At 38.2% G+C, this 27,061-nt stretch overlaps 1 protein-coding gene across 1 annotated transcript in view; it reads left to right on the top strand.

The window, feature by feature from the left end:
- The window catches only part of LOC129939998 (FERM, ARHGEF and pleckstrin domain-containing protein 1-like), a 159,033-nt gene that overhangs the window by 74,498 nt on the left and 57,474 nt on the right, over window positions 1-27,061 (top strand). Inside the window, exon 3 of the mRNA XM_056048213.1 lies at window positions 11,773-12,005. Coding sequence (XP_055904188.1) covers window positions 11,773-12,005 — 233 coding nt within the window. The remainder of the gene's footprint in view (window positions 1-11,772; window positions 12,006-27,061) is intronic.

Raw genomic sequence — 27,061 nt, 5'->3', positions numbered from 1 at the left:
CAGCAGCGGTACCGCAAACAACCGCAACAACATCAGGTCAGGCCTCTGACCAGTTGACGGCCAGACACCAAAAAAGGAAGCTTAAAAAACAAAGCCCAAACAAAGTTCAAAGAACTAATTCGGCCAAAAAAAAAATGGAAGAGAGCTGTAAAGAGGGCTTTACCACTGAAAATGAATTATCAGACCACGGCGAGTCTGAGAAAACGTAATAAATCTCCGAAGGTGGAGAGGGGCACTACAGCTCTCCGAATAATAGGTATTCAATCCTAGCGGAGCTAGAACCAGTGCCGTCAACCAAGAAGGTGTTTTGGCGGAAGAGGCGGACCTCCAACAAGAATCAATACTGGTGCAGGCTCTGCAATCTAAACAGGCAGCCATCATTGAATTTGAAGAAAGTTTGAAGAAACTGAAGGAGGAAATACAGCCGTTCCTCAGTCAGCTAAAGCTGAAGCAAGAGGCGCGCCGAAAACAAGAGGCAGCTCAACTGCAACAAATGAACTGCAGAAAAAACAACAGCTACAACAACTACATCAGCAAAACAACCACAACCCAAACCCACTACCAAAAACACAGAAGTGGAGCAAAACAAAAAGACGCCAGACAGGCCCAACTTCTGAAGGTCTATCGACCTCAGCTAAAGCAATGCAGCAGCAACAACAGCAGCAGAAACAGCAGCAGCAACAACAACAGTTACAACCAAGGCACCAGCGGAAACAGCAACAACTGCCACAAAAGCAGCAGCAGCAACACCAGTAACAACCACAGTCTAAGAAAGAAAACATACCATCAATTAGGACCCATAAGGTTGACATACAGGACATTAAACAGGTATGTAAGGCGGCCACTAAGGGCAATTTTCTCATACAAAGTTTAAATGAAAAAGAAAAGAATTATTCGGTCCAGTGTTTCTCACTGGTCGAATTCAAGTTAGTCAAAGAGTTATTAAAAGAGCCCACACCTGAGTTCTTCAGCTACACGCCTAAAAGCAAGAAATTTAAGACGGTCCTTCTTAAAGGCATAAGTTCCTGCACGGAACCGGAGGAGCTCTTTTCTGAGCTCCGCCAAAAAGCCAGTGATGATCTCGAGTTTATCGAGGTCAAGCCTTTCACCATGGTGAAATCCAGACAAGGGGGTTATAGGCTGCCATTGCTGCTCGTAACATTATCGCCCCAAAGAAGTTTTGAGAGGGTGAAGAAAATCGAATCATTCGACAATCAAGCTGCACACATTAAAAAGGCACGACGACATTCTACAATGTACGAAGTACCAGTCATGTGCTCAGAATCCCACATCGAAGGAGAATGCAAGCTGGGTAATGAGCGGGTTGAGGATTTGACCCAGATCAAGTGTGTCTTTTGTGGAAACTAAGTTGAACACATATATGTAGCTAGCCGGGTGCCCTTGGTTTGCACAAAATTAAAAAAAACAGGCCATTCGAAATACCGAAAGAAGTCGAACAGTTCGACAGGCCCAAATGGTGTCAGGGAATGGGAACACGAGACACGCTACACCAACAGTTGCCCCAAAGGCCCGTACGCCTAGGACACCAGAGGTGCAGCCTGACATTGTAACGTTGTTGTTGAGCATTCAAGGCCAACTAACAGCGTTGCAAATACAGATAAAGGAGCAGGGCAAAAGGGAAGATCATCTCTACTCTTTGTTGCCTGGCCTGGCGCAATTTAGACAATAATGGGCGCGCTGCTAGAGACTCGCCTAAAAGTCCTTGCTGTGAATGTGAATTCACAGATTAGGATTGAATGAAGAACCAATATTTTCCAATTGTTGAAAGACTACAGTCCCGATGTGTTTATGGCTAGCAAAACTAAGCTAAACCACAAACACAAATAAAAATTACAATATCGTACGAAGAGACCTGCCCGACTCCACTCAAGGGGACGGTGTCGTTCTCTTTATACGAAAGCTCAAGACGCTAAAAGTTTGCGTTGTATGCATCTCTCTTACTCAAGGAAAGTGGATGTATACGATTGCGGCTTATTTGGCTGGAGCTCCACAGGTTAAATACTTTGCTTCAGAACTCGAGGTTCTTTTTATTGGACTTCAACTGAGCTTGGAAGAAAACTATTTCATCTTGGCCGGTGATTTGAACGCAAAACATGAAGATTGGAGAAATCAACATAGTAATCCCAGAAGTAATCATCTTTTCAATTTGATGAATCTTTACAGCGTTGAATATGGCGACAACATGCTGGCTGCTATAATGCAGATTCCGAATGAACGCGTGGAGTTGGAAGAATACATTGCAACGCATTCTTACAATTACAGTAAGATGCGCTAGTTTCGTTTCACCAACGCCCAAGTGAGAGAACTTCGTTCGAGCGACATAGCCCCACCAAACAACATAAACCTGACAAATACAGAAATGGACCGACATTTACAACATATGGACAAAACAAACAAGAAAGGGGGGGAGAGGTGTTTCCACTTAGGCACCTATCCTTATTCAGGCAGCAGCGGACGCGTTCTCGGCTTCTTAGATGGAAAAAAGAGAGCATGAGAAGCGCGTGATCGAGGAGATAGAGGGATGTCACAACAGGAATGAGGTTCGTTAATTTTACCAAAAGCTAAAAAAAACTCCCAAACGTACCAGCAACGAACCGAAGCCTGTAAAGACGATCAGGGGAACATAGTAGTAGAACCGCAGTCGATGCTGAGAATATGGAAGATTACTTCTCCAAATTATATAACGGCGATGACGAACCGAATTCCGCTGTATATCCACACTATGGTAGATCTTGGAAAAACCCAGAAACTTCAAATCGATACCCACCATCTCTTTATCGATTTTTAAAGCCGCGTATGACAGCATCTATCGGGAAGAGCTCTACCGAGCAATGTCTAGTTTTGGTATCCCTGTCAAACTTATCCGTTTGTGCAGCATGAAGATGGAGAATGCACGCTGCTCTATCAAGGTTGGAAAAGATCTTACCCATGCAATTTTATGGCAAAAAAGGTTTTAGACAAGGCGATGCATTGTCATGCGACTTCTTCAACATCGTTCTGGACAGAATTGTGCAAAAATCAACCGTCGACACTAGAGGCACAATCTTCCAAAGGTAAATCCAATTACTCGAATACGCAGATGATATTGACATAATTGGAAGATCAAAGCGTGATGTCAGTGGAGCGTTTTTGAGCATTGCCACGGAAGCGAAGAAGATGGGTTTAGTGGTCAATGAGGGCAAGACCAAGTATATGCTGTCATCAAAAAAGGACACTGAACGACGACATCTAGGACAAAACGTCACCAGTTAGTTTATATAACTTTTTATTTAACTTGATTAATACAATGTAATATAATATTATTATGTTTTTTTAGCAGAAAGTCGTAAGGTTATGGCAGTACCAGATAAAACGTCACCATGGGCAGCTATAACTTTGAGGTAGTTAAGGACTTTGTCTACCTAGGCACCGCTATTTATACAGACAACGACACCAGCGCTAAAAACAAACGAAAACCAACTCTTGAAAATCGCTGCTTCTTGCATGTAAAATCACCATCTATAAGACAGTCATCGTCCCGGTTCTCATTTATGGCGCTGAGGCCTTGACCCTGTCAAAGAGAGATGAGAGCGTCTTAGGATGCTTCGAGAGAAAAATTCTTCGGGTGATTTTTGGTCCCGTACGCATAGATGGAGAATGGAGGAGAAGATATAACTACGAACTGTACGGGCTGTACAGCGAAACCGATGGTATATTCAACGTTGTACTAAGACATTAACCGATGTATGCAATTGACATTTACACCACACTCTTCAATAATGTACTGAATAATGCATATTATCCAGTACATTAGAAGACTGCAGTGGTTCATCCTCTCCCGAAAAAGGGAAAGGACAACTCCAATCCCTTAAATCTACATTCGATAAGTCTTTTTCCGAGAATGAGCAAAGTTTTCAAAAAAAATCATTAATAGCGCTCTGACTTAGTGGGCTGCGGACAACAAAATAATTCCAGATAAACAGTTCGGGTTCAAGGCGCGTCATGGCACAATTTATGCTGCGTCTAAACTCGGTTCTAATATCCAATGGAATAAATCAAAACAACAATGCACAGGTGCTGTTCTGGTTGATTTGGAAAAGGCCTTTGACACCGTATGGTTAGAGGGTCTTTACCTAAAACTGAGCAGGCTTGGCATAAGCAAGCCATTGTTGTATATACTTTATGATATGCTTAACGGTAGAAAGTTTGTTGTCAAAAGTGGCAATGTAACTTCTACCACAACATTCTCAATTAAAAATGGTCTTCAACAGGGAGCGGTGAATTCGCCGATTCTCTTCAGCATTTACACCAGCGATCTGATAGGTAGTCTTACAAGGCAATTGCGTACGCCGACGATCTAATTGCGTACAGAACGGCCCGAAAGGTTGAGGTTATTAGAATTCTCTTGCAGCGTGATTTCGACAAGATTCAGCGATATTGCGACGACTGGAAACTGAAAATAAATTTCCAGAAGTCGGAGACAATTCTGTTCCGGACTCCGTTGGCTAGGGCAACGGGGGATACGTGCAAGAATTGGCGCAAGATGGTCATCGTTGATCTTCATGGGCAGCCATTAGCGAGCAAAAGTGTAGTGAAGTACCTCGGTATCTGGTTAGATCAGTACTTATATTTGGACAGACATATAAATGCTGCTCTGACCAGGGCCAGAGGAGCCTTCGCTCTGACGAAACGGCTGTTTTTTAGCAGTCGGCTTGACCCCAGAGTGAAGGTAATTTACTACATGGCCCTCATACGGCCAATGATCGTTTATGGTTGTCCTGTGTGGTTCAACGTTGCCCCTTCCCAGATGGAGAAGTTTCGGGTGTTCGAGCGGCAGTGTTTACGACGCTGTACCGGCTTATATCGAACAGCCGAATCTTCTTATGTGCATTACTATTCCAACGAGGTCCTATACAACTGGGCTCGAATCAACAGAATTGACAATTTCGTGATAAAACTCGTTCTAGGTCACATTGCAAGAGTTATGTCTTCGACCAACAATTTAATTTTCGGGGCGTTCTATCAGAACGACGAGTATTTTGAGAGTGCACGCTTAAGTGGCTTCATTCCACTAGATGCATTACTCTTTTTAGATAGATACGGTCTGATACAGGATAGATTGGCAGTTCCGCTAATCTACCACGTCAGACAAAGAACTGTGGATAGGCGACTCCTATATAATTGGGACGTCATGGCACAAGGCGGAGCAGATCTCCTTCGGCCCAGTAGGGCTGTGTCGAACGGCACCGAACAGATAGGGTGAAGCAGGATAACCAGTTTTAGTGGCTTCAATTTGCACTTGATAGTGGGTAGTTGCGATGGGATTTTTAGCCTTGGAAGGCTTACATACTTGTTTTATAGTTTTAGGGTTTAGTTTTAAGTAGAATAGGCATGGTGGCACAAAAAGAAAAAAAATTAAAAAAACAAAAAACAGAAAATAAAAAAACAAACATGGAATAACAAAAATAATTAAAAAAAAAGACAACAAAATATGAAAAACAAAAATGTTAGATAGTTAGATATGCTGCTGTGGTTGTTCTATTTTTAAGTAGAATTGATAGTTTAAGTTAGCTTTAAGTTTTATATTAAGGACCCTACTTTAAGTTGTTTTTAAGTAAAAATAGAAAAGGATATCGATAATAATTTGTTTTCAAATGTTCTAATAAATACAAAAAAAAATATAAATTGAAGAAAAAAAAATAGATCTTAACGCCGAAAGGTATTAGTTTTAAGTGTTATAGTTTAACTTAGAGTGTCCGTATGAGACCATTAAGTTAGTTGTAAGTTATGGATAATTAGATTAGTTTTATGAATTTATGCCTTTCTTTTAGATAGGTTTAAGAATGAAATAACACAAATTAATAAAAAAAAAGTGCCATCCAAAAACGGATCCAGAGGTCGTGGGTTCGAATCTCGTGTGCACGAAAAATATTCTTGCTTTTTTCCACAATCGAGAAATAGTGGACATCCTTGATTTGGAAGAAAAGCTGATGGAAAAGGAGAGATAAACAGGGTTATCGAAAGATACCTTTGCCAACACATCAGGTGATGTTCCAGTGCTGGCTGCGGTATCGAAAACGTCAACAATATCTGGTCAGGTATCAGACGAGGGCATGGCGGCAGCCACTTTCAAAAAAAGGATGCTGAAGAAGCTAAGCGGCGGAATATGCGGAAGTAAATGGAGAGTGGTAAACGAGAAATTACCACCAAGAGTGAGTTTTCAGACTACGCCGAGTCTGAAAAAACTGAATATGTGTCCAAAGGTGGAGAGGGACTCTTCAGGCCTCCAAATATGGATTTAATCCTATCGGAGCCAAGCCAGTCCCACCGACATCGACGGCTTTGGAGGTATTGGCGGACTTTAAAGATGAAACAGAACTGGTGCAGGAACTGCAATTCAAACAGGTAGCCATTAGCCAGTTCGAGGTAAACCTCAATAAACTCAAGGAGGAAATAGACCAATCCTCAGTGGACTGAAGCTTAAACAAGAGGCGCGCCGACAGGAAGAGGCAGCGCGAAAGCAACTGCAACAAAAACAACACCGGCAAAAACAACTGCAACAAAAACATAAGCAACAATAACCACCGCAGCAAAAAAAACCACAACCAGAAGCTTCCAAAAACACAGAAGCGGAGCAGAATAAAAAGAAGACAGCAGCAGTGACAGGCCTAATTGCTGAGGACCCATCGACTTCGGCTAAGGCCAAACAGCTGCAACAACAACAGCTACAACCAGGGCAGCAACATCAGCAACACCAGAAATAACCACAGAACAGAAGGAGGAGCTGCCACCAATTAGGACTTACCGGGTTGACCTAGAGAACTTGGAACAGGTATGTAAGTCAGCCACTAAGCACAATTTTGTTATAAATATTTTGAACGAAAAAGAAAAGCGGTATTCGGTGCAGTATTTCTAACTGGCCGAGTACAATTTACTTAAAGGCGGGCTCAAACAGGCCACCGCTGAGTTCTTCAGCTACACGTCTAAGAGTGAAAAATTTAAGACGGTCCTTCTGAAGGGCATAAGTTCCTGCACGGAACCGAAGGTGCTCTTAGCAGATCTCCATAAAAAAGCCACTGACGATCTCTATTTTATAGGGGTCAAGCTTTTCACTATGGTGAAGTCCAGGCGAGTGTTATTTTTGATAGTGTGAAGAAAATCAAATCCCTCGACAATCAAGCTGCACACTGGGACACATTAAAAAGGCACGACGACATTCTACAATGTATGAAGTATGCAATATGCAGCTGCACTGTATCAGGAGCTCAGAAACCCACATCGAAGGCGAATGCAAACTAGGGAATGAGTGGGTTGAGGATGTGACCCTGCCCAAGTGTGTCCTTTGTGGAATTTTCCCAAATTTTCCTACGCCCAAATGGTGTCAGGGAATGTTAACCGAGGCACGCTACACCAACGGTTTCCCCAAAGGCCCGTGTGCCTAAGGCACCAGAGGTGCAGCCCGACATTGTAGCCTTGTTGTTGAGCATTCAAGGTCAACTGATCTTGGAAGAAAACTATTACGACAGTGATCACTGCGGACTGGCTGCTTTAATGCAGATTTCGAACGAACGCGTGGAGTTGGAGTTGTACGTTGCTCGTATTCTTACAATTACAGTAAGATGAGTTGGCCTCGTTTCACCAACGCTCTAGCGAGAGAACTTCGTTCGAGCGACATAGCCCCGCCAAACAACAGAAACCTGATTAATACAGAAATTGACCAACATTTACCACAGATGGACAAAACAATAAAATGAACGATGGAACGGAAAATACCAATACCAAATAGCAGGACCACATGGGCGCTTACAGAAACGCGACCATCACACTTGAGCGGCTTCATTCCACCAGAGGCATTCCTCTTGTTAGATTGATGCGGTCTGATACAGGATAGATTGGCAGTTCCGCTAATCTACCACGTCAGACAAAGAACCCTGAATAGGTCACATCCGTACAATCAGGACGTTATGGCACAAGGCGGAGCAGAGTTCCTTCGGTTCAGTAGGGCTGTGTCCGAACGATGAAGAACTGATTGGGTGAAGCACGAGAACCAGTTTTGGTGGCTTCAATCGGCTCTTGATAATGGGTGGTCCGGATGGGATTTAAAGCCCTGGCCGGCTTACATACTTGTTTTATAGTTTTAAGTAGAATAGGCATGGTAGCACAAACAAAAAAAAATATAACAAAAATTAAAAAAAAGAATGGAATAAGAAAAAAAAGACAACAAAGTATCAAACAAAAAAGTTTAGATAGTTAAAATTGCTGCTGTGGTTGTTCTTGTTTTAAGTATTCTATAAGTAGAATAGGTATTTTAAGTTTTATTTAAGGACCTTATTTTAAGTACTTCTTAAGTAAAAATAAAAAAAAGAGAATATTGATATACATATTTTTTATGTTCTTATTAAAACAAACAAAAAATTTCATTGAAGTTGAATAGATCTTAGGGCCGAAAGGCATTAGAATTAGGTATTACTGTTTAACTTAGTGTGTCCGTAAGGGACCAGTAAGTTATTTGTAAGCTATGATTAATAAGGCTAGATTTATGAATTTTTGTCTAGCTGTAAGATAGTTTTAAGAAATAATGAATGAAAAAGAGTTTATATAAAAAAGTGCTTTGGACTGTCATGCCAGAGGTCTTGGATTTGATCCCTGCCTATGCCATCTAAAGTTTTTTACGGGTACTGCCTATTGGGAGGAATTGACACAATTCTCCCAGAGTAATTCGTGGTGAATTCTTGGTTCCTCTATCCCTGACTACAGTGCTCGCACACGTAAATGCTTGAGAGTGGTAAGTCACTAGGCCCTAGTTCTCAACGAACTGTTGCGCCACCTAATTTATTATTATTAAGTTAAATAAGAAGATACGATTTTAACGCTGTACGAAGTAAAGCAATACTTAAATTAATTCAACAGTAATCCGCCATGTTCGACCCCGATTTGAATTTCCCGTAAGAATGTTGATGACAACGGGAAATCAAAAAGATGACTTGTAATCGAAAAATAATCAATGACCATTATCCCATTTCAAGCATTGACAAAATCCTAGAAAATCTAAGTAGATGCCAATACTTCGCAACACTCGATCTTGCGAAAGAATTCACAAAAGTACTTTAGGTGTCCATAATGGTCATTACGAATTTGTTCGTATGCTATTTGTCCTTAAAATAGCTACAGCCACATTCTTATGAGCGAAGTATTAGATGAATAAACTATAAAAATCTATCGGTTTATATGAACGATATAATTATTTTTTCAACATCGTAACAAGAACATATTATATCAGTAACTGAGATTTTTAAACGACTTAGAGAAGTAAAGGGAGAATACTATCACTCAGGCGACAAAGTTTAATGACGGATTTGTATAGAACAGTTAAAAACAAACATTTTTTGCTACAGGGTTGTGTTTTATCTCCCCCAATTAGGCGGTAGGGGTAATTTAAAAAAATATTTACGTTAAGTAGAAAAAAAATAATTAAAAAGTAACGGTAATACTTACAATTAAGTTTTATACATTTTTTGTAAGCCACACTTTTGTCTATTAGCTTGTTTTTAAATCAAGTCAAAACTATGTACAGTTTGTGAAAAAAAAATTAAACCCAAAATTTGGACAAAAAAAAGTTAAAAATAAGGTTTAAAATGTAATTTTTCAAAACCTTAAGATTATCTACTATCGGTTGTTTAGAATTCATTCTAAATTCATTCTTATTTTATTAAAAACTGAAAACTAGATGATTTTATGTCTTCTAGATCTTGATAAAATTGAAAACAACCCACAAAAATGTTTTAATTGTATTATTTTTTCCTTGCTTGAGTATTTACGCAGTCTTATTATGATAGTAATAATTGAATATAGATTAAGATATGCCTAGGATAAATAATTTTTCTTAAATCCAGCTTATTTAAATGCAAAAAAAACTTTGCATGCACTCCACCTTTCACCCCACCCCATCTTGCACCCACTCCACCTTGCACCCACCCAAGCAAAGGGATAGCAGGGGCCATCATGTCCCCCCTCGGTGTGGCATACACCCAAACTCGCACACACCCCACTTTTGCATACACCCAAACTCGCACCTACTATTATTACTATCACAATTAGACCACTCAGCAAACAAAAATTAATCAAATTAAAATATTAGTTTTGGTTATTTTTAATTTTTTCAAGAACTAAAAGACATAGAAGCATTTAGTTTTCAGTTTGTGATAAAAAACAAATAAGAGCAATAAATTCGAAAATAAAAACAATAGTAGATAACCTTGAAGTATTGAAAAATTACGCTTTTAACCTTTTTTAGATTTTTGTACTCAAATTTTGAGTTTAAAATTAAATTTTTCAAAAACTATGCATAGTTTTGACTTTATTTAAAAACTGACAATTGTACTCAATTGTTAGTATTACTGTTATTTTTTTAAGTATTTTTCTGTTTTAATTAATAGTTTTTTTATTTCCCTTCCTGCCTGAACGGGGGGTGATAGACCCCCCTCTCATAGTAAAAATTGCTTGTTTTTAACTGTTCTAAGAAAATCCGTTTTGAGAAAGCACTTTTTCATGACAATAGTTACTCTTGGAGAATTTGTCACTTCCTCGCAAGACATTCCTGGCAACATTCCTGACAACATTACTCGCACACAGGAATGGTTGAGAGTTGTAAGTCACTAGGCCTTGGTTCTCAACGGACTGTCGCGCCACCCAATTTATTTTTATTTTTTAAGAAAATCCGTTATAATATCTTGTCGCCTGCGATATCTTACACTTGCCGAAGTAAATCTAAATCTAGAATAAGATATCGTAATTTCTTAAAAAAAGAATTCTTATCTCTTAGCCACATGGTTGCACCTAATGGCATTAAAGCAAATACAAATATAATATGTTAAAGAACATCTTATCCAAAAAAATACTTGGGAAATTAAGAAATGTTTAGGTTTAACTTCACTTTATCGCAAATGTATACAGGATTATTTAAAACTAGTTAAATCAATGACATAATTTCTGACAGAGATTTAAAAATTAACATTTTGACAAGGGACGCAAGTCAATATGCATTAGTAGCTGTCCTCTTATAGGGCAATCATCCATTTTGATAAACGCAAGTGGAACTCTTAATCAGTATGAGACAAATTACAATACCACAGAAGAAGAAATATAAGCTTTAATCAGGTCAATCGGCTGTTTTAGACCGTACCTTTGCGGGAGAAAATTCATTATAGGAACAGGGAACAGATAATTATCCATTTATTGTTTTTTTTTTTCTTTGGTCTTAACACAATTCACTAACAATAAAAAGAAGACCAATCGAATTCGTTAATGGCAAGATCCACGAAAGCGAATAAAAGAACAAACACAAAAAATTAAATACACTAGAATAGAACAAATTGAAACAGGACCTAACTTACTAAAAGAAGTCAGTGGTGGAAAGAACCACTCGAGATATAGAAATATTCAAGCTAAAGAACTTGGTGATGACTGTTTTTGCCTTCTCGTCGATTACTACTAAAAGATTTCGATGTGTATCAGCAAATGTTAGGTTTTAAATTAAGGAACATTTAAAAGCTAATGAACTCAGATGTATAATGCATACCTAATTTTATATCCAAAATATTATTATTATTATTATTTACTGAATATTTATAGAATTTATTGAATCATACAACAATACCTAAAATCCAATAGCTGCGGGGGGTTCTAGCTGATATCCCAAATATTAAAATGAACATACTTTAAAAAAAATTTGTATTCATACATAATATAATATTTTAAAAATATTTATTACAGGCAAAAGCAATAGGAAAGGTTCTTTTTGAACAGGTTTGCCGTCAGCTTAATCTTCTTGAGGCTGATTATTTCGGTTTGGAATATCAAGAACATACAAGCTGTACTAAATATTGGTTGGATCTTCTCAAGCCACTGAATCGTCAAGTAGGCTTATCGTTAGTTGAACCTTTGCTTCGATTTTGTATTAAATTTTATGCACCCGAACCCACACAGCTGGAAGAAGAATACACGAGGTAAGCCATACAATTTTAATAAATTAATAACTTAAATTTAATACACAATATCAAAAAGTGATTCTTTTGTACATATTTGTCCTCATAATAGAACAATAAATTAATTTTTACTGCTTTCATAATCTTTGAAACATTTAGGTTAGCGACTTTAAGGACTCATACTAAGATCATTCGAGCAGATCTGCCATTAACTCCTAACCTTACATATTCGCTGTATTCTTTTTTTAAGGACACTTATCATTATAAGGTGCTTATTAATTTGTGAGATTCGAGCATGTTAACCTTATGCCGTTGAGATTTAAGATGTGGGATTACGTCTCTAAATCCTCTTGATAAAATAAATACATCATTCTGTCTAAAATATTGCCTGATTGTATCATACTCATCTCTGAAAATAGGGTTTATTATCAGTCGTTCTTTGACTTTCAGCGAATGAAGAAGTGTTTTCATTGATAGTTATTTCCAAGTCAAATAGTGCAAGTTAAGTCATTAATAAAGTTGGCAGTTTTCCACCACCAAAAATAACAAATCGATAGCCCAGTGGAAGTGGCGTCCGGAAGCAGATCCAAGGGTCGTGGGTTCGATTCTCAGCCGGAGTCAACGAAAAATTGAATTGCTTTTTTCACAACAGAGAAATTGATGATTTTATCTGTTGGGAAGAAAAAGAGATGGAGAAGGAGAAAAGAGCAGGGGTATCGAAAGATACCTCTGCCAACATATTATCAGGCGATGTTGCGCAACAACATCAGGTCAGGCTTCTGACCAGTCAACGTCCAGAAATCAAAAACGAAAATTAAAAAAACAAAGCCCAAACAATGTTAAAAGAATCAATTCGGCTAAGCGGCAGGCCAATAAAAAAAATGGAAGGGAATGGTAAAGGGGGGCTTTAATACTGAAAGTGACTTCTCAGACTATGCTGAGTCTGAGAGGCACTACAGGTCTCCGAATAATAGGTATTCAATCCTATCGGAGCCAGAGCCAGAGCCAGTGCCGTCAACAAAGAAGGTGTTGGAGGGAGAGGGGGACCTCCAAGAAGAAACAAAACTGGTGGAGGCCCAGCAAGTCAAACGGGCTGCCATCAGCCAGTTTGAGCAAAACCTTAAAAAGCTCAAGAAAAAAATAGAGCCCCTCCTTGGACAGTTAAAGCTGAAGGAAGAGGCGCGCCGCCAAGAAGAGGCGGCTCAACGGCAACAGCAACAAAAACAACAGGAAAACAAAAAAAAGCAACAACAACAAGAAAAGCAACAACCACAAAACAAGCCCGCTTTCAAAATCTCAGGAGCGGAGCATTTTAAAAAAGGCACCGCCAGCAACAGCAAGCCCAAGTGTTGAGGGCCCAACAACCTCAACAAAAGCCAAACAACGGCTACAAGAAGATCCAAAACAGCCGCAGCAACAACCAATCCTGCAGAAGCAGCAACAGCAAAAGCAGCAGTATCAGCAGCAGCAGTAACACCAGAAACAACCACAGCCCAAGAAGGAAAAGGTGCTACCAATTAGGACATACCGGGTTGACATACAGGACATTAAACGTGTATGTAAGTCGGCCACTAAGAACAAAGGTGAGCTCCACCAAAAATCCAGTGATGATCTCGTTTTAATCGGGGTCAAACCATTCACTACGGTGAAGTCCAGGCGAGGGGGTTATAGGCTGCCAACATTATCGCCCCAAAGCAGTTATAATAGTGCGAAGAGAATCGAATCTCTCGACAATGAAATTGTACACTGCGAAACATTAAAAAGGCACGACGACATTTTACAATGTACGAAGTGCCAGAGGTTTGGCCATGCCAATGCCAACTGCAATATGCGGAGAAACCCACAACGAAGGGGAATGCAAGCTGGGGAATTAGCCGGTTGAGAATTTGACCCTGCTCCAGTGTGTCCTTTGTGGAAACCAAGGGCATCCGGATAGCTATAAGGGTTGCCCTAAGGTCCAAGAAATAAAGCAAAAACAGGCCAGCAAAAAACCGAAAGAAGTCGAACAGTTCGACAGGGTCCAACACAAAAATTCGTAGATCCCAAATTTTCCTACGCCCAAATGGTGTCAGGGAATGGGAACACGAGACAGGCTCCACCAACGGTTTCCCCTGTGCCTAAGGCACCAGAAGTGCAGCCTGACATTGTAGCCTTGTTGTTGAGCATTCAAAATCAACTAACAGGGCTGCAAAGTCAGATAAAGGAGGAAGGCAAAAGGGTAGATCATCTCTACTCTTTGTTGCGTGGCCTGGCGCAATTTAGACCATAATGGGAGCGCTGCCAGAGACGCGCCTAAAAGTCCTAGCTGTGAATGCAAATTCACTGAAACTGAAACTGAGCTTGGAAGAAAACTATATCATCTTGGCCGGTGATTTAAACGCAAAACATAAAGATTGGGAAAATCAACATAATAATCCCAGAGGTAACCATCTTTTTAATTTGATGAATCTTTACAGCGTTGAATATGGCGCCGACCTGCTTGCTACTTAAAAGCCATCGTTTCCAAGAAGTGGCCCCTTTCTGGATCTTTTGCTGTACGATACCAGACTGACAGTTACAGACAAAGTGGGTAATCACCCTCGAAACTGCTTACAGACAGTCGAGTACGACAGTGATCGCTCTGGACTGGCTGCTGTAATGCAGATTCCGAACGAACGCGTGGAATTGGAAGAATACGTTGCAACGCACTCTTACAATTACAGTTAGATGCGTTCGCCTCGTTTCACCAATGCCCTAGCGAGAGAACTTCATTCGAGTGACATAGCCTCACCAAACAACAGAAACCTGACAAATACAGAAATTGACCAACATTTACAACAGATGTACGAAACAATAGAACGAACGACGACTGACAGACCCACACGACTTGGAGGTAAGGACACTGAAGTCGTCAATAAAAAATGTAAATCTGTTGATTAAGGAGAACTACAGGCTATCAATTAAAAAGTACTGGGACCGCTAAATCTGGTCAGTTAATTCGAATAACCCTAGTATGTTCCCCAAAATCAACAAGATATTCAGGAAAAAGAACGATAATGACCTTCCGTGTCTTAAACTCCAAAGAACTGAAGAGAACAGAGAAGTTCTCATAACATCGCAAATAGATCCAGAGGAAGCCATATTTGACGATGACTATTACATTAATAAAGATCCGAAGGAAAAAGTGGAGGCGGTTAGCATTCGCCCCAACCACGACCTGGAAAACAGAGCCCTACTTAATCACTTTTACCTTCGAAATGATATAACACAATGGGGATCTGAGAACCGCGGTTTCATGCGGTTCAATGAGGATTCCTTGGCAAATGCCATAGTCGCTGAGCAAACGGGACCAAGTTAGTGACGAAGGTTGAGCTTCAGCGCATCTTTAACTCAATAAAAAACCAAAGGTCAGCAGGCGTCGATGGTATATCCAACGTTGCACTAAGACATTAACCGATGTATGCAATTGACATTTACACCACGCTCTTCAATAATGTACTGAATAATGCATAGTATCCAGTCATTGGAAGACCGCTGTGGTTCATCCTCTCCCGAAAAAGGGAAAGGACAACTTCAACCCGTCAAATCTTCGGTCGATAAGTCTTCTTCCGAGCATCAGCAAAGTTTTTGGAAAAGATCATTAATAGGGCTCTGACTAAGTAGGCTGCGGACAACAAAATAATTCCGGATAAACAGTTCGGTTTCAAGGCGGGTCATGACACAATTCATGCTGCGTCTAAACTCGTTTCTGATATCCAATGGAATAAATCAAAACAACAATGCACAGGTGCTGTTCTAGTTGATTTGGAAAAGGCCTTTGACACCGTATGGTTAGAGGGTCTTTAACTTAAACTGAGCAGGCTTGGCATAAGCAAGCCATTGTTGTATATAGTGTATGTTATGCTTAACTATAGAAAATTTGTTGTCAAAAGTGGCAGTGTAACTTCTACCACAACATTCTCACTTAAGAATGGTCTTCAAAAGGGAGCGGTGAATTCGCCGATTCTCTTCAGCATTTACGCCAGCGATCTGATCTAATTGCGTACAGAACCGCCCGAAAGGTTGAGGTTATTAGAATTCTCTTGCAGCGTGATTTCGACAAGATGCAGCGATGTTGCGACGACTGGAAACTGAAAATAAACGTCCAGAAGTCGGAGACAATTCTGTTTCGGACTCCGTTGGCTGGGGCCACGAGGGATACGTGTAAGAATTGGCGCAAGATGGTCATTGTTGATCTTCACGGACTGCCATTAGCGAGTTAAAGTGTAGTGAAGTACCTCGGTATCTGGTTAGATCAGTACTTATATTTGGACAGACATATAAATGCTGCTCTGACCAATGCCAGAGAAGCCTTCGCTCTGACGAAACGGCTGTTTTTTAGCAGTCGGCTTGACCCCAGAGTGAAGGTTATTTGCTACATGGCCCTCATACGGCCAATGATCGTTTATGGTTGTCCTGTGTGGTTCAACGTTGCCCCTTCCCAGATGGAGAAGTTGCGGGTGTTCGAGCGGCACCGACGACGACGCTGTTCCGGCTTATATCAAACAGCCGAATCTTCTTATGTACATTACTTTTCCAACGAGGTCCTATACAACTGGGCTCGAATCAACAGAATTGACAATTTCGTGATAAAACTCGTTCTAGGTCACATTGCAAGAGTTATGTCTTCGACCAACAATTTAATTTTCGGGGCGTTCTATCAGAACGACGAGTATTTTGAGAGTGCACGCTTAAGTGGCTTCATTCCACTAGATGCATTACTCTTTTTAGATAGATACGGTCTGATACAGGATAGATTGGCAGTTCCGCTAATCTACCACGTCAGACAAAGAACTGTGGATAGGCGACTCCTATATAATTGGGACGTCATGGCACAAGGCGGGATGGGTTTTTAAGCCTTGGCCGGCTTACATACTTGTTTGGTAGTATTAGGGTTTAGTTTTAAGTAGAATAGGCGTGGGGGTACATAAAGCTAGACAAAAATTCATAAAACTATCTCTAAGTTAAATAATAATATAAGATCTATTTTACTATAGTTCCAGTTTATTTATTAGATAACTTGCCAATGCGTTTCGCCACCAGATGGTTTCGTTTTTTGTAACATTTCGTTAGGAAATTAAAAGATGAAGACAAATTATTTGCTTTGTTTTATATTTGAAAAGCAAACAATTTATTTCATAATGAATTCATTTCAATTACAAAAATGAAGTGCAATTTAGTTGAAGTTCTCTTAGTACAAAATGAAAGTGAATCCAAAGTAAATACTGAATCGAAGCGTTATACTTGTCCACAAATTATACGTTTCATTGAAGTGCTCTTTGGTGAACCACATCTTTTGTTTTGTGGTCTGACGTTAACACAAACAAAGACGATTTTTTCCCTAACTCGTGAACACGCAATGTATAGCTGCCCATATAAAAACAAACAACACTAAGCGATTGGACTTACGACTTGTTAATTGTCATTGCAAACGCAAGGCAAACCGGAATTTTCAATCGTTTGAACTCAAACGGAACATTAGCCGGAAACATTGGTATTCTAGGAATGCTGAATTAACACCTGCGTACTTTTCGCAAATAATGGTTGCCTAAATAAAATCCGGCATAGGACTTTTCACCCCAAGACGATTGCCGTTGCAAAATCGCGATGGATAGAAATTACTCAATATCATAATAACTGAACTAACTTTGAGTTTCAAGTTGTGTGGGGGAAATCCTTGGTACTCCAGAGAGTTCAAAAACTATGTTGGATAATTTACTACTTCAAAGGGATTTGTTATGAAATCAACACATTTGTATGTCACCAAATCGGCAGTGATTTTTGATTGAATGGTGAAATTCAGTGCGTGTACATCATTTTTCTTTGCGGTGGGAATGGTTCGTTGACTGTAACAAGCATAATTCTGATAATTCTCACTCATTTTTGAGAAAACATTTTCAATAAGAAATAATTGAGAGTCTACATATCGGCAAAAGCCGTTGGTAAGAGTAAGCAATCCAGTAGTCGCATCAACATACACTTTTTTATTTCCAACAGTTGATATGATGTCATCCATTTCTTTTGAATGTAATTTGATCAGCAAAAAAATTAGTATGTGGGCCCACGCATGCAGTAGTCCACGCTTCTGCCATTCCACCTATTTCATATAACAACGTGTGTCACCAAAAACTCGATACTTAGTAAGCACATCTATCACAACCTTGAGTTTTTGCTGAAATATTCTGCCGATTATGCCATGGTGATCTAGCAGTTTTTGGCCCAGATCCAACCCACGTTCGATTTTCGTCTACTTCGGATTGCATGAGAACGTAATAAATAAATCTGGAGTCACATAATTTTGCACGTACGTCATAGCATCTTAAGCGTATTCGTGCGTGAGGCGTTGGCTTTCGATATAAGATGATTTGAGAATTGTCAGGCGTCCAATATTCTGAACATTGCCATCTGAATGAATAGCATCACGCAAGTGTATATAGTCCTCAGATTGTAGCTTTGCTTGATTGAATCGGATGAACGCTTAACGTTCAGACTCGACTTTGACATAAATGTCGACAGCGAATTGCTGGAATAGCCGATGGCACTTCATAATGACATTCTCCTCATGTGTATGATACGCAAAGTAATTCATTGCGCTTAGATTTTAGTTCGTTGATACGCCTGAAAATGCAAAATTAAATGGATTGTTAATGGAAACCAATAATAGCAATAATTAGTGTGCGGACATTGTACCTGTAATAGGATCGACCATCTTCAACGTGGTGTCGTATCCGTCTTGTCCTTGCCAATAAATTATTGGATATTGTAACGCATCGTACAAACGATGTGTCTCGTTTACACGGTGCATGATATTGCTTCTTCGCTGAACGGCAATGTCTCGTGATTTAGTTGGATAGCCAAAAATAATTGGAGCTACATCATCAATGGTAGGTGCATTTAATCTTAGCACATGTTCACCTGTACATGGGGTACGATCCGCTCTTGTGACAAATTTGTGCGTATGCGATGGCATTCGTTCCAATGCTGTTTTATACAAGTTAACGCAAACAAAGTTCATTCACCGAAAGGACTAACGCTGTCAACATTTCCAATGATGGAAAAGAGAGCATCCAACAAATCCCACGAATCACGATTCATTATGCTGACTTAGCGGCTTGACCAATATTGCAACTTACAAACTTAGATTTCATTATTTTAAGAGAATAAATATTAATTAGTTTAAGTTTTACTTTGCTCAAATAAAGATGTGTTTTTTTTAAACTAAATAAATATAAAAAAAAAATTAAATGGCGCCCAACCGGTGTGGCTCGAGAAAAATTAAAGCAAGCATAAGTTGACGTTAAGAAACTCGCCGCGTGTGTAAAGTAACAAAAGAATAAGACGACGTAAAGCACCTCGCCTCGTTTGTGAAAAACAATAGATACTAATAAAGTGTAAGCCGATGCAGATCTGCCTCTTGCCGCGTGTGTTAGTGTGTGAAAAAGCTCTTAGCCAAAACCCGAACCCGTCACCAGGGTCGTACAAACAGGAGTCGGTTGACAAACTGTAGGAGTGTATGACCAATACCGTTAGTAGCTGCAAAAGCAAAGAGGAGCAATGTTGATCATACCAGCGAGGGAGAAAGTACTTATGGTGTTTTTACTGTAAGACATATTTAATAAAAATTTTAAATCAATATTAATAACAATTAAATCTTAAAATTATTACATTAAAACAATTACAAATTCAAACAAAACACATTTTTGAAATAATAATAATTTTTAATTTACTGTGTTAAGAAAGGAAACTTTACGAAATAATAATAATTTCTAATAGAAATGAACATATTTAAAAAAAATATGTATTTATAGAAAAAAAATAATACAAAATACCGTAAAGCTAGAACTCAGTTATCCTTTTACAATTTAATTTTCACAACAATTAAAATCTAGTGATTATTTTTACACTTTCTTATCAAATTCAAATAAAGACATTGCAAACCCAAATAACCTTATCCGTCCACCAACAAACACTATACACCCTAATCCTCCTAACCCTCAATTAGATAATCTGGCTGGAAACCCAGCACTTACAAATCTTATTTCTTCTATAGTAAGCCAAACCCTTCAAACGGAAGGGAGAAACTTAGTTTTTTCAGTCTTAAACCCTAACGCTGATCAATTCGACGGAATTGACCAGGCTATTAACGCCGACCAAAGAGGAAATGGTAATGACCTCGATAAAATACCAGACGTGTTAAGAAGCTTTAGAGAATTCTCTGGCCAGCCAGGTTAATTCAGTTCTTGGCGGAAAATTGTTGATAGGATACTTAAGATTTATGAACACTTAAGAGGATCTGAAAAATATTACGGAATTATTTACGTTATAAGAAATAAGATCTTGGTCATGAAGACCACGTCTTAGAATCATATAATATACCATTAAAATGGTAAAACATCTCCAGATGTTTAACTTTGCATTACGCAGATAAACGGGGTTTAGGTACCTAGAGTACCAACTAACAACCCTTGTCCAAGGCAACTCCTCCATTCAAGACTTCTATCAAGAAGTCTATTCACATCTTTCACTGATTCTTAACAAAATACCTTCAATGGATGCCAGTCAGAAAGCCTTAAATCTATTAATGCACGCATATAGGGAAAAAGCCTTAGACGTATTTGTCAGAGGATTAAAGGGTGATTTGCCTAGACTCCTACGCATACGAGATTCCTCAGATCTACCGCAAGCTTTACACTTATGTCTGAAGGTCAAAAATCAACATTTTCGAACACAATATGCAGCTGCAACAAACAATAAATCGAGGAAAACACATCAATAACCATCTCCAGTTCCACATAGACGTCCAAGTAATAACTACCCTCAATTTAAACAACAGTTCTATTAAGCATTAGTTCAACAACCTACAAATTGGACTTATCCACAAGCCTTCAATAATTTTCAACCGCGACCGTTAGTACCACGAAGACCCCCAACAACCTTATGCGAATCCCAATCGCCAACAAATGCAGTATGTTCCGAAGCCTCAACCGGCACCAGTACCGATGGACACAACAGCAATAAATACAAATAATATTAACTATATGAATAAACCCTTGCAAAAAAATTGGCCACCAGCAAATAAAAGAACAGTAGCGGACCCACCATCAAATCAAGTACACCCCAATAAAATGCAAAGGAATTTCCATTTGGGAACCATGAACGAAGTAAAACCTGAAAACAGTTAAGAGCAGAACATCCCATATGAAGATCAGCAATACGACCAGACTCTTCAAGAATACACTGATTCACTTCCTCAAAAACATGAAAATTCCCTTCCACAATCAAATACAGATTTCTCAAACGGACAGTATAATATGGAATACAATGATATTCAATTTTTAGATTAAGCTGTTCCTCTCTTCCATACTTCGAATGTAAAATGAAGGGTGGAAGAATAATAAAAATCCTAATTGACACCGGGTCAAATTAAAATTACATTCAACCTTGTCTCGTATTTAAACCATGTACAAACGAAAAACCATTTTACGTTGATTCTATAGGAGAAAATACCAAAATTACACAACATACTTTTCTAAATGTTTTTGGCCTCAATGACATAAATAATAAATAATTCGGTTAAAATTAAAATCAAACAACTAGTCGCATAATCAGTTAATACGATTAACATCAGAACTAATCACATCTATTAAACAAAAAACAGATATCCAAAACTTAATAAACAAATACCCCACTTTATTCGATGACCCAAACAATAAACTTTCTTTTATCACTGTCGTTAGGGGAGAAATTAAAACTACAACAGATTCTCCTGTGCATTCTAAATTTTACCCATACCCAATGTCACTGAAAGAAGAGATTGAGAACCAAATAGAAGATCTCCTTAAAGACGGTATTATTTGACTTTCAAGATCGCCTTACAATTCACCGGTGTGGATTGTACCAAAAAAGGCTGGTGCTTCCGGAAAAAAAATACAGACTAGTAAAAGATTATCGAAAATTCCCGATAAATGCCGTTTTATCCAATTTAGGAAAGAATAACTGGTTCACAGTTCTTGATTTAAAAAGCGGGTTTCACCAGATTCCCTTAAAGGAATCGGATATTGAAAAACTGCTTATTTAATTAATCATGGTAAATACGAGTTCAGTAGGTTGCCTTTCGGCCTAAAAAAAGCACCCTCAATATTTCAGAGGGCCCTTGATGATATCCTACGTGACCACATTGGCAAAAGGTGCTATGTGTACATTGATGACATTATTATCTTCAGTCAGGACGAGGCTACTCCTCTTGAAAATATACAAAAAGTCTTTAAAACCTTAAATGATGCTCATATGAAAGTCCAGTTCCACAAGTGCGAGTTCTTAAAACAGGAAACAGAATTTCTTAGATTTATTATCTCTTCCAAAGGCATTGAAGGAACTACGTTCTTTTCTTGGTCTGTCAGGCTACTACTGCCGCTTCCCTGACTTCCCTTTTAAGAGGAGAGGATGGCCGTGTTTGAAAGAGCACTTCAAATAAAAAACCAATTTACCTCGACGAAAATGCAATCGAAGCATTCAATAAATTAAAAAAATCCTTGGTTTCCGATGATGTAATACTAACATATCCTGATTTTAAAAGTCCTATTTAGCTTACAACAGATGCCTCAAATCACGCCATAGGCGCCGTGCTATCACAAAAGGAAAAGCCTATTACCTTTATTTATAGGACATTAAGTAAAGCTAAGGAAAACTATGCCACTAACGAGAAAGAGATGCTTGCCATCGTATGGGCATTGGACTCTCTCAGGAATTACCTATACGGTTCGGCAAAAATTGGTATTTTTACAGACCACCAACCGCTCACTGGTGCGCTTAGCACGAAGAATAACAACAGCAAACTCAAGAGATGGAAAGCATCTTTAGAAGAGTTCAACTATGAACTAAAATATAAACCAGGAAGAACAAACACCGTCGAGGATGCACTTTCCAAACCACCGCCAATAACCCAAATCAACTCCCTAACACCTAAAATTCATAGTGACGAATCATCATTGCATGGTTTAATTTATAGCGTAGAATCCCCAATAAACTGTTTCAAAAACCAAATTTTAGTCCAAGAAGGTACACCACCTAGCCAATTATACCGAATCAAATCTGATACAAATTCTAAAAAAGTGCCTAGACCCATCAGTAACAAATGGAATAAAATGAGGCGAACATATAATGGGTTCAATACAAAACATATACAGAGAACATTTTGCCTCTTACAAGATCCGATTTACTCAGATTCAAGTTCAGGACGTAGAAAACGAACAGGATCAAGAGCATTTGGTTATGGATGAGCATAATCGCGCTCACAGAAACCAAAAAGAAAATAGGATTCAAATATTGGAAAATACTTTTTCCCTTCCCTTAGTAAAAAATAAAAAAAATAACGAATCTATATCTCACCTGTAAACAAAACGATAGGCATCTCAATAAAGTTAAAATACAATCTACCCCCATTCCAAAATATCCCGGCGAAATTGTGCACATCGATATCTTCTCTACAGAAGCAAAACTGGTTATTACAGCCATAGATAAATTTACTAAATATGCCATCATAAATTCAAAATCTAAGGAAAGTATAAGACAACCAATAAGAGATATTGGGCGGTGTGAATAAAAACGAGTAGGACAAGTAAATACTTGAACATATCAAAATTACAAGTAAACGCCAAAATTGAAGTGAATAAAACAAGTATTTACTCTTACTCGCGAGTAAATACTTGAGAGGCTAGTAAAACCCGGAAAAATGCCAATTTTGGTGTGAATAAACGCAAGTAAATACTTCTGTAGCAAGTAAATATTCGTCTACTCGCAAGTCAACCCAACCCCAGACTTGCAGTCGTACTTGTACACGAAAGATGGCTCAGTTTAGGCGAAAACAGAACGTTAGGCGAAAACAGAACAAGTCACAACAGTAAATGATGCGTAGTCTGTGTGGCGCTACAAGTATTTACTTGCCTTTTTTGTGAATTCAGTTGTCTCGCGAGTAAATACTTGCTAGTAAACCCTCGGGTTGACGAGTAAACGGTCACAAGTAAACTCGACGCTTTATTCACATCGGTTTACTTGGAGTTTAAATACTCGTTACACTTTACTTGTAAGTAAATACTCGTCATACTCGTTTTTATTCACACCGCCCATTATCTTTGGGTTCGGAATACTAAAAGTAATCATTTTTGACAACGAGAAATCATTTAATTCAGCCTCAATTATAAATAAATAAAATAAATTGGGTGGCGCGACAGTCCGTTGAGAACCAAGGCCTAGTGACTTACAACTCTCAAACATTCCTGTGTGCGAGTAATTTTGTCAAGAATAACCATCAGCCTCAATTCTATTCATGCTTAAAAACGAATTCTGAATCAACATTTTTACTACACCAATGGATTACACTTGCCCCATCCATCTTTCTTACATAAACGTTACAATATATAATATAAAATTTAATTCAAGTCTCTAGCGTTATTGGTTCGTAAGATATTTAGGGTTAACCAAAACGTTCACCTTTTGTTTAAACTGCTGTGGTAAAAAAAATCACCCACGCAATTTTATTGAGAGTCCCTTCAGCATCTTTCTACATTATTATCTGTATAACAAAATTTAAAATCGATATCTCTGCTGGTTCGTGAGCTATGGACGCCGAAAAAAACGTCGTTAACGTAAGAATGTAGGTACACACGTAGGTCCTACAGCTACACCTATTTTCAACGCATCACCAACAGCCACACCACAGCACACAAAATCAAAATAAAACGAGTTTTGTTTTCATTTGTGAAGAATGATCATGGTGTATTATGTGTTACTGTGCATTAGGATTATGAGAGGAAAAGAACATACAAAAATGATTTCAGATTTGTCTTTGCCTTAGTTTTCATTCATAGAAAAGAAGACGAGCAACACAGCTTCCGTGTATACATTTAGTAAATGTGTTGAACTTTTTGAAAAAGCTCTTTTTTTGGTTTATTTCAGTTTCATATATCATTTCTCGCCATAAGGGTGAGACATCTGTATACATTCATTATCTGTGGAAATAACATAGAGGAACGTAATACTTCTTTATCATCAACTTCTGAAAGGTCTACAAATTCAAATGATTAAGATGACTCTTTTCAAAGAACAAAAAGAGGTCGCGTAAGCAGACCACCAGAACGATTTGATCCAGCTAGCTAAACATTAAGGGTATGTCTCCCGCAGAAGCGAACTCAGAACTCATGTAAATGTATTTGAATGTATTAAGCTTAGTGTACACGATTGCCAGGTCTGACAATCATTGTCAGATTTGCAAACGTCTGACAATGTGTGACAATGAGCTGAAAATTTTCATTTGTATGTACACGGTTTGCATATATCTACAAACATCTGCAAATCTGTTGCCAAATATTTGTCTGACAATCTCGACAAACTAATTTGGTCAAATAGCTAGAAATAGATTTGCAAACATTTGTAGATTTTCTGCCAACCGTGTACACACCAAATCAAATTTTGGATCTGCAAATTAATTTTCAGCTCATTGTCATTGTCACACATCGTCAGAAAATTTTAAAGCTACTGAAACAAATTTACCTTGTAGTTTTCTCCAAATTTGTCTGCCAATGAATAAATTTGCAAATGTTCCTCAAACGGCATCTGCAAATTTATTCATTGTCAGACGTTTGCAGAAACGTCAGAAAATGAAAAAAAATTTGGTGATCTCCCAATGAATTTTGTGTACACACGATTGGGACATCTGCAAATTCATTTGTCTTCAAAATGATTGATGAACAAATTTTTCTGCAAATCAATTTGGTGTGTACACGGTTGTCAGCTTGCGTGTACACGATTGCCAGAAATCTACAAATTAATTGGCAGATATTTGTCTGCAAATTAGGAGCCCAACCATTTGTCTGCATATTAATTTGGTGTGTACACGATTAACAGCCATTCGAGACAAATTTTTCAGTGGCAGATCTGGCAATATTTGCAGATCTGGCAATCGTGTACACTAAGCTTTAGTGAAAGAACGTTACTCTCTTCATTATCAAATTCAAAATTTGAATTTCCAATTAGGTACTCTATATTTGCCTCTTGTTCGTTTTTGTCTCTCAGAGCGAGGGATATATTTCCGCCCAAGCACTCAAGTAGCCAATCAAAGAAATAAGAAATAGATATAGAAATAGAACACCGTTGCATGATAAACCGTTTTTTTTTGTATGGCTAGTTAGGTAGATTTGTTGTTGTCTTTTGCATATGGTTCGAATGTTATAAAGCAAGTGGGTATTTTGTTATCGATGGAGATGTTTTTTTCTTGAAATTCTTTTGTTGGTCGACATTTCCTAATTATTTAAAATACCTTTTTTTATTTTAATATTTTTTAACCATTAGAATTTATTGTAATGGGTCCGATTTGTCAAATTAAAAATTTTGACATTTCTCGACGTTTCAAGGTCCCTAGAGTCGAAATAAAAGGTTTTTATAAAGATGTCTGTGTGTGCGTGTGTACGTACGTTCGTACGTCCGTATTTTAGCGACTTTTTTTTCGTCGTCCATAGCTCAAGAACCAGAAGAGATATCGATTTCAAATAAATTTTGTTATACAGATAATAAGGCAGAAAGAAACAGAAAGGGCTCTCAAGAAAATTGCATGGGTGGTCTTTTTACCATAGCAGTTTGAAAAAAAGGTGAACATTTTGGTTAACCCAAAATATATCTCATGAAACAAAAACACTAGAGAAATGAAATAAATTTCATATAATATATTGTAACGTTATATCAGGGAAGTATATTTTTTGAAAAAAATCCATTTCACGGTTTTTTTCTAAATCAAAAAAACTGAAAAAAAACTGTCACATCCAAAATTTTACGACTTAAATATGATTTCATCTTCTAAACAATTTTGTGCAACGAAGAATAATGTTTTTGATATCTGATAAAATTTTGAGAAAAATCGAACTGACAGTTTTTTTTATAAAAAATAAAAATCTAAAAAAACAATACTCAAAGTTGGTAAAAATTGAATATCGATTCAAATATTTTTTCAAAAACTTGAAATTTAGGCTTCAAACTTATTTTATCTTATAAGAAATATTGTTTTCAAC

This window comes from Eupeodes corollae, chromosome 1 (assembly GCF_945859685.1).
Source record: "Eupeodes corollae chromosome 1, idEupCoro1.1, whole genome shotgun sequence".
Taxonomy (NCBI): domain Eukaryota; kingdom Metazoa; phylum Arthropoda; class Insecta; order Diptera; family Syrphidae; genus Eupeodes; species Eupeodes corollae.
The sequence above is the reverse complement of the archived record's forward strand: the minus strand, read 5'-3'. Positions and strand labels throughout refer to the sequence as shown.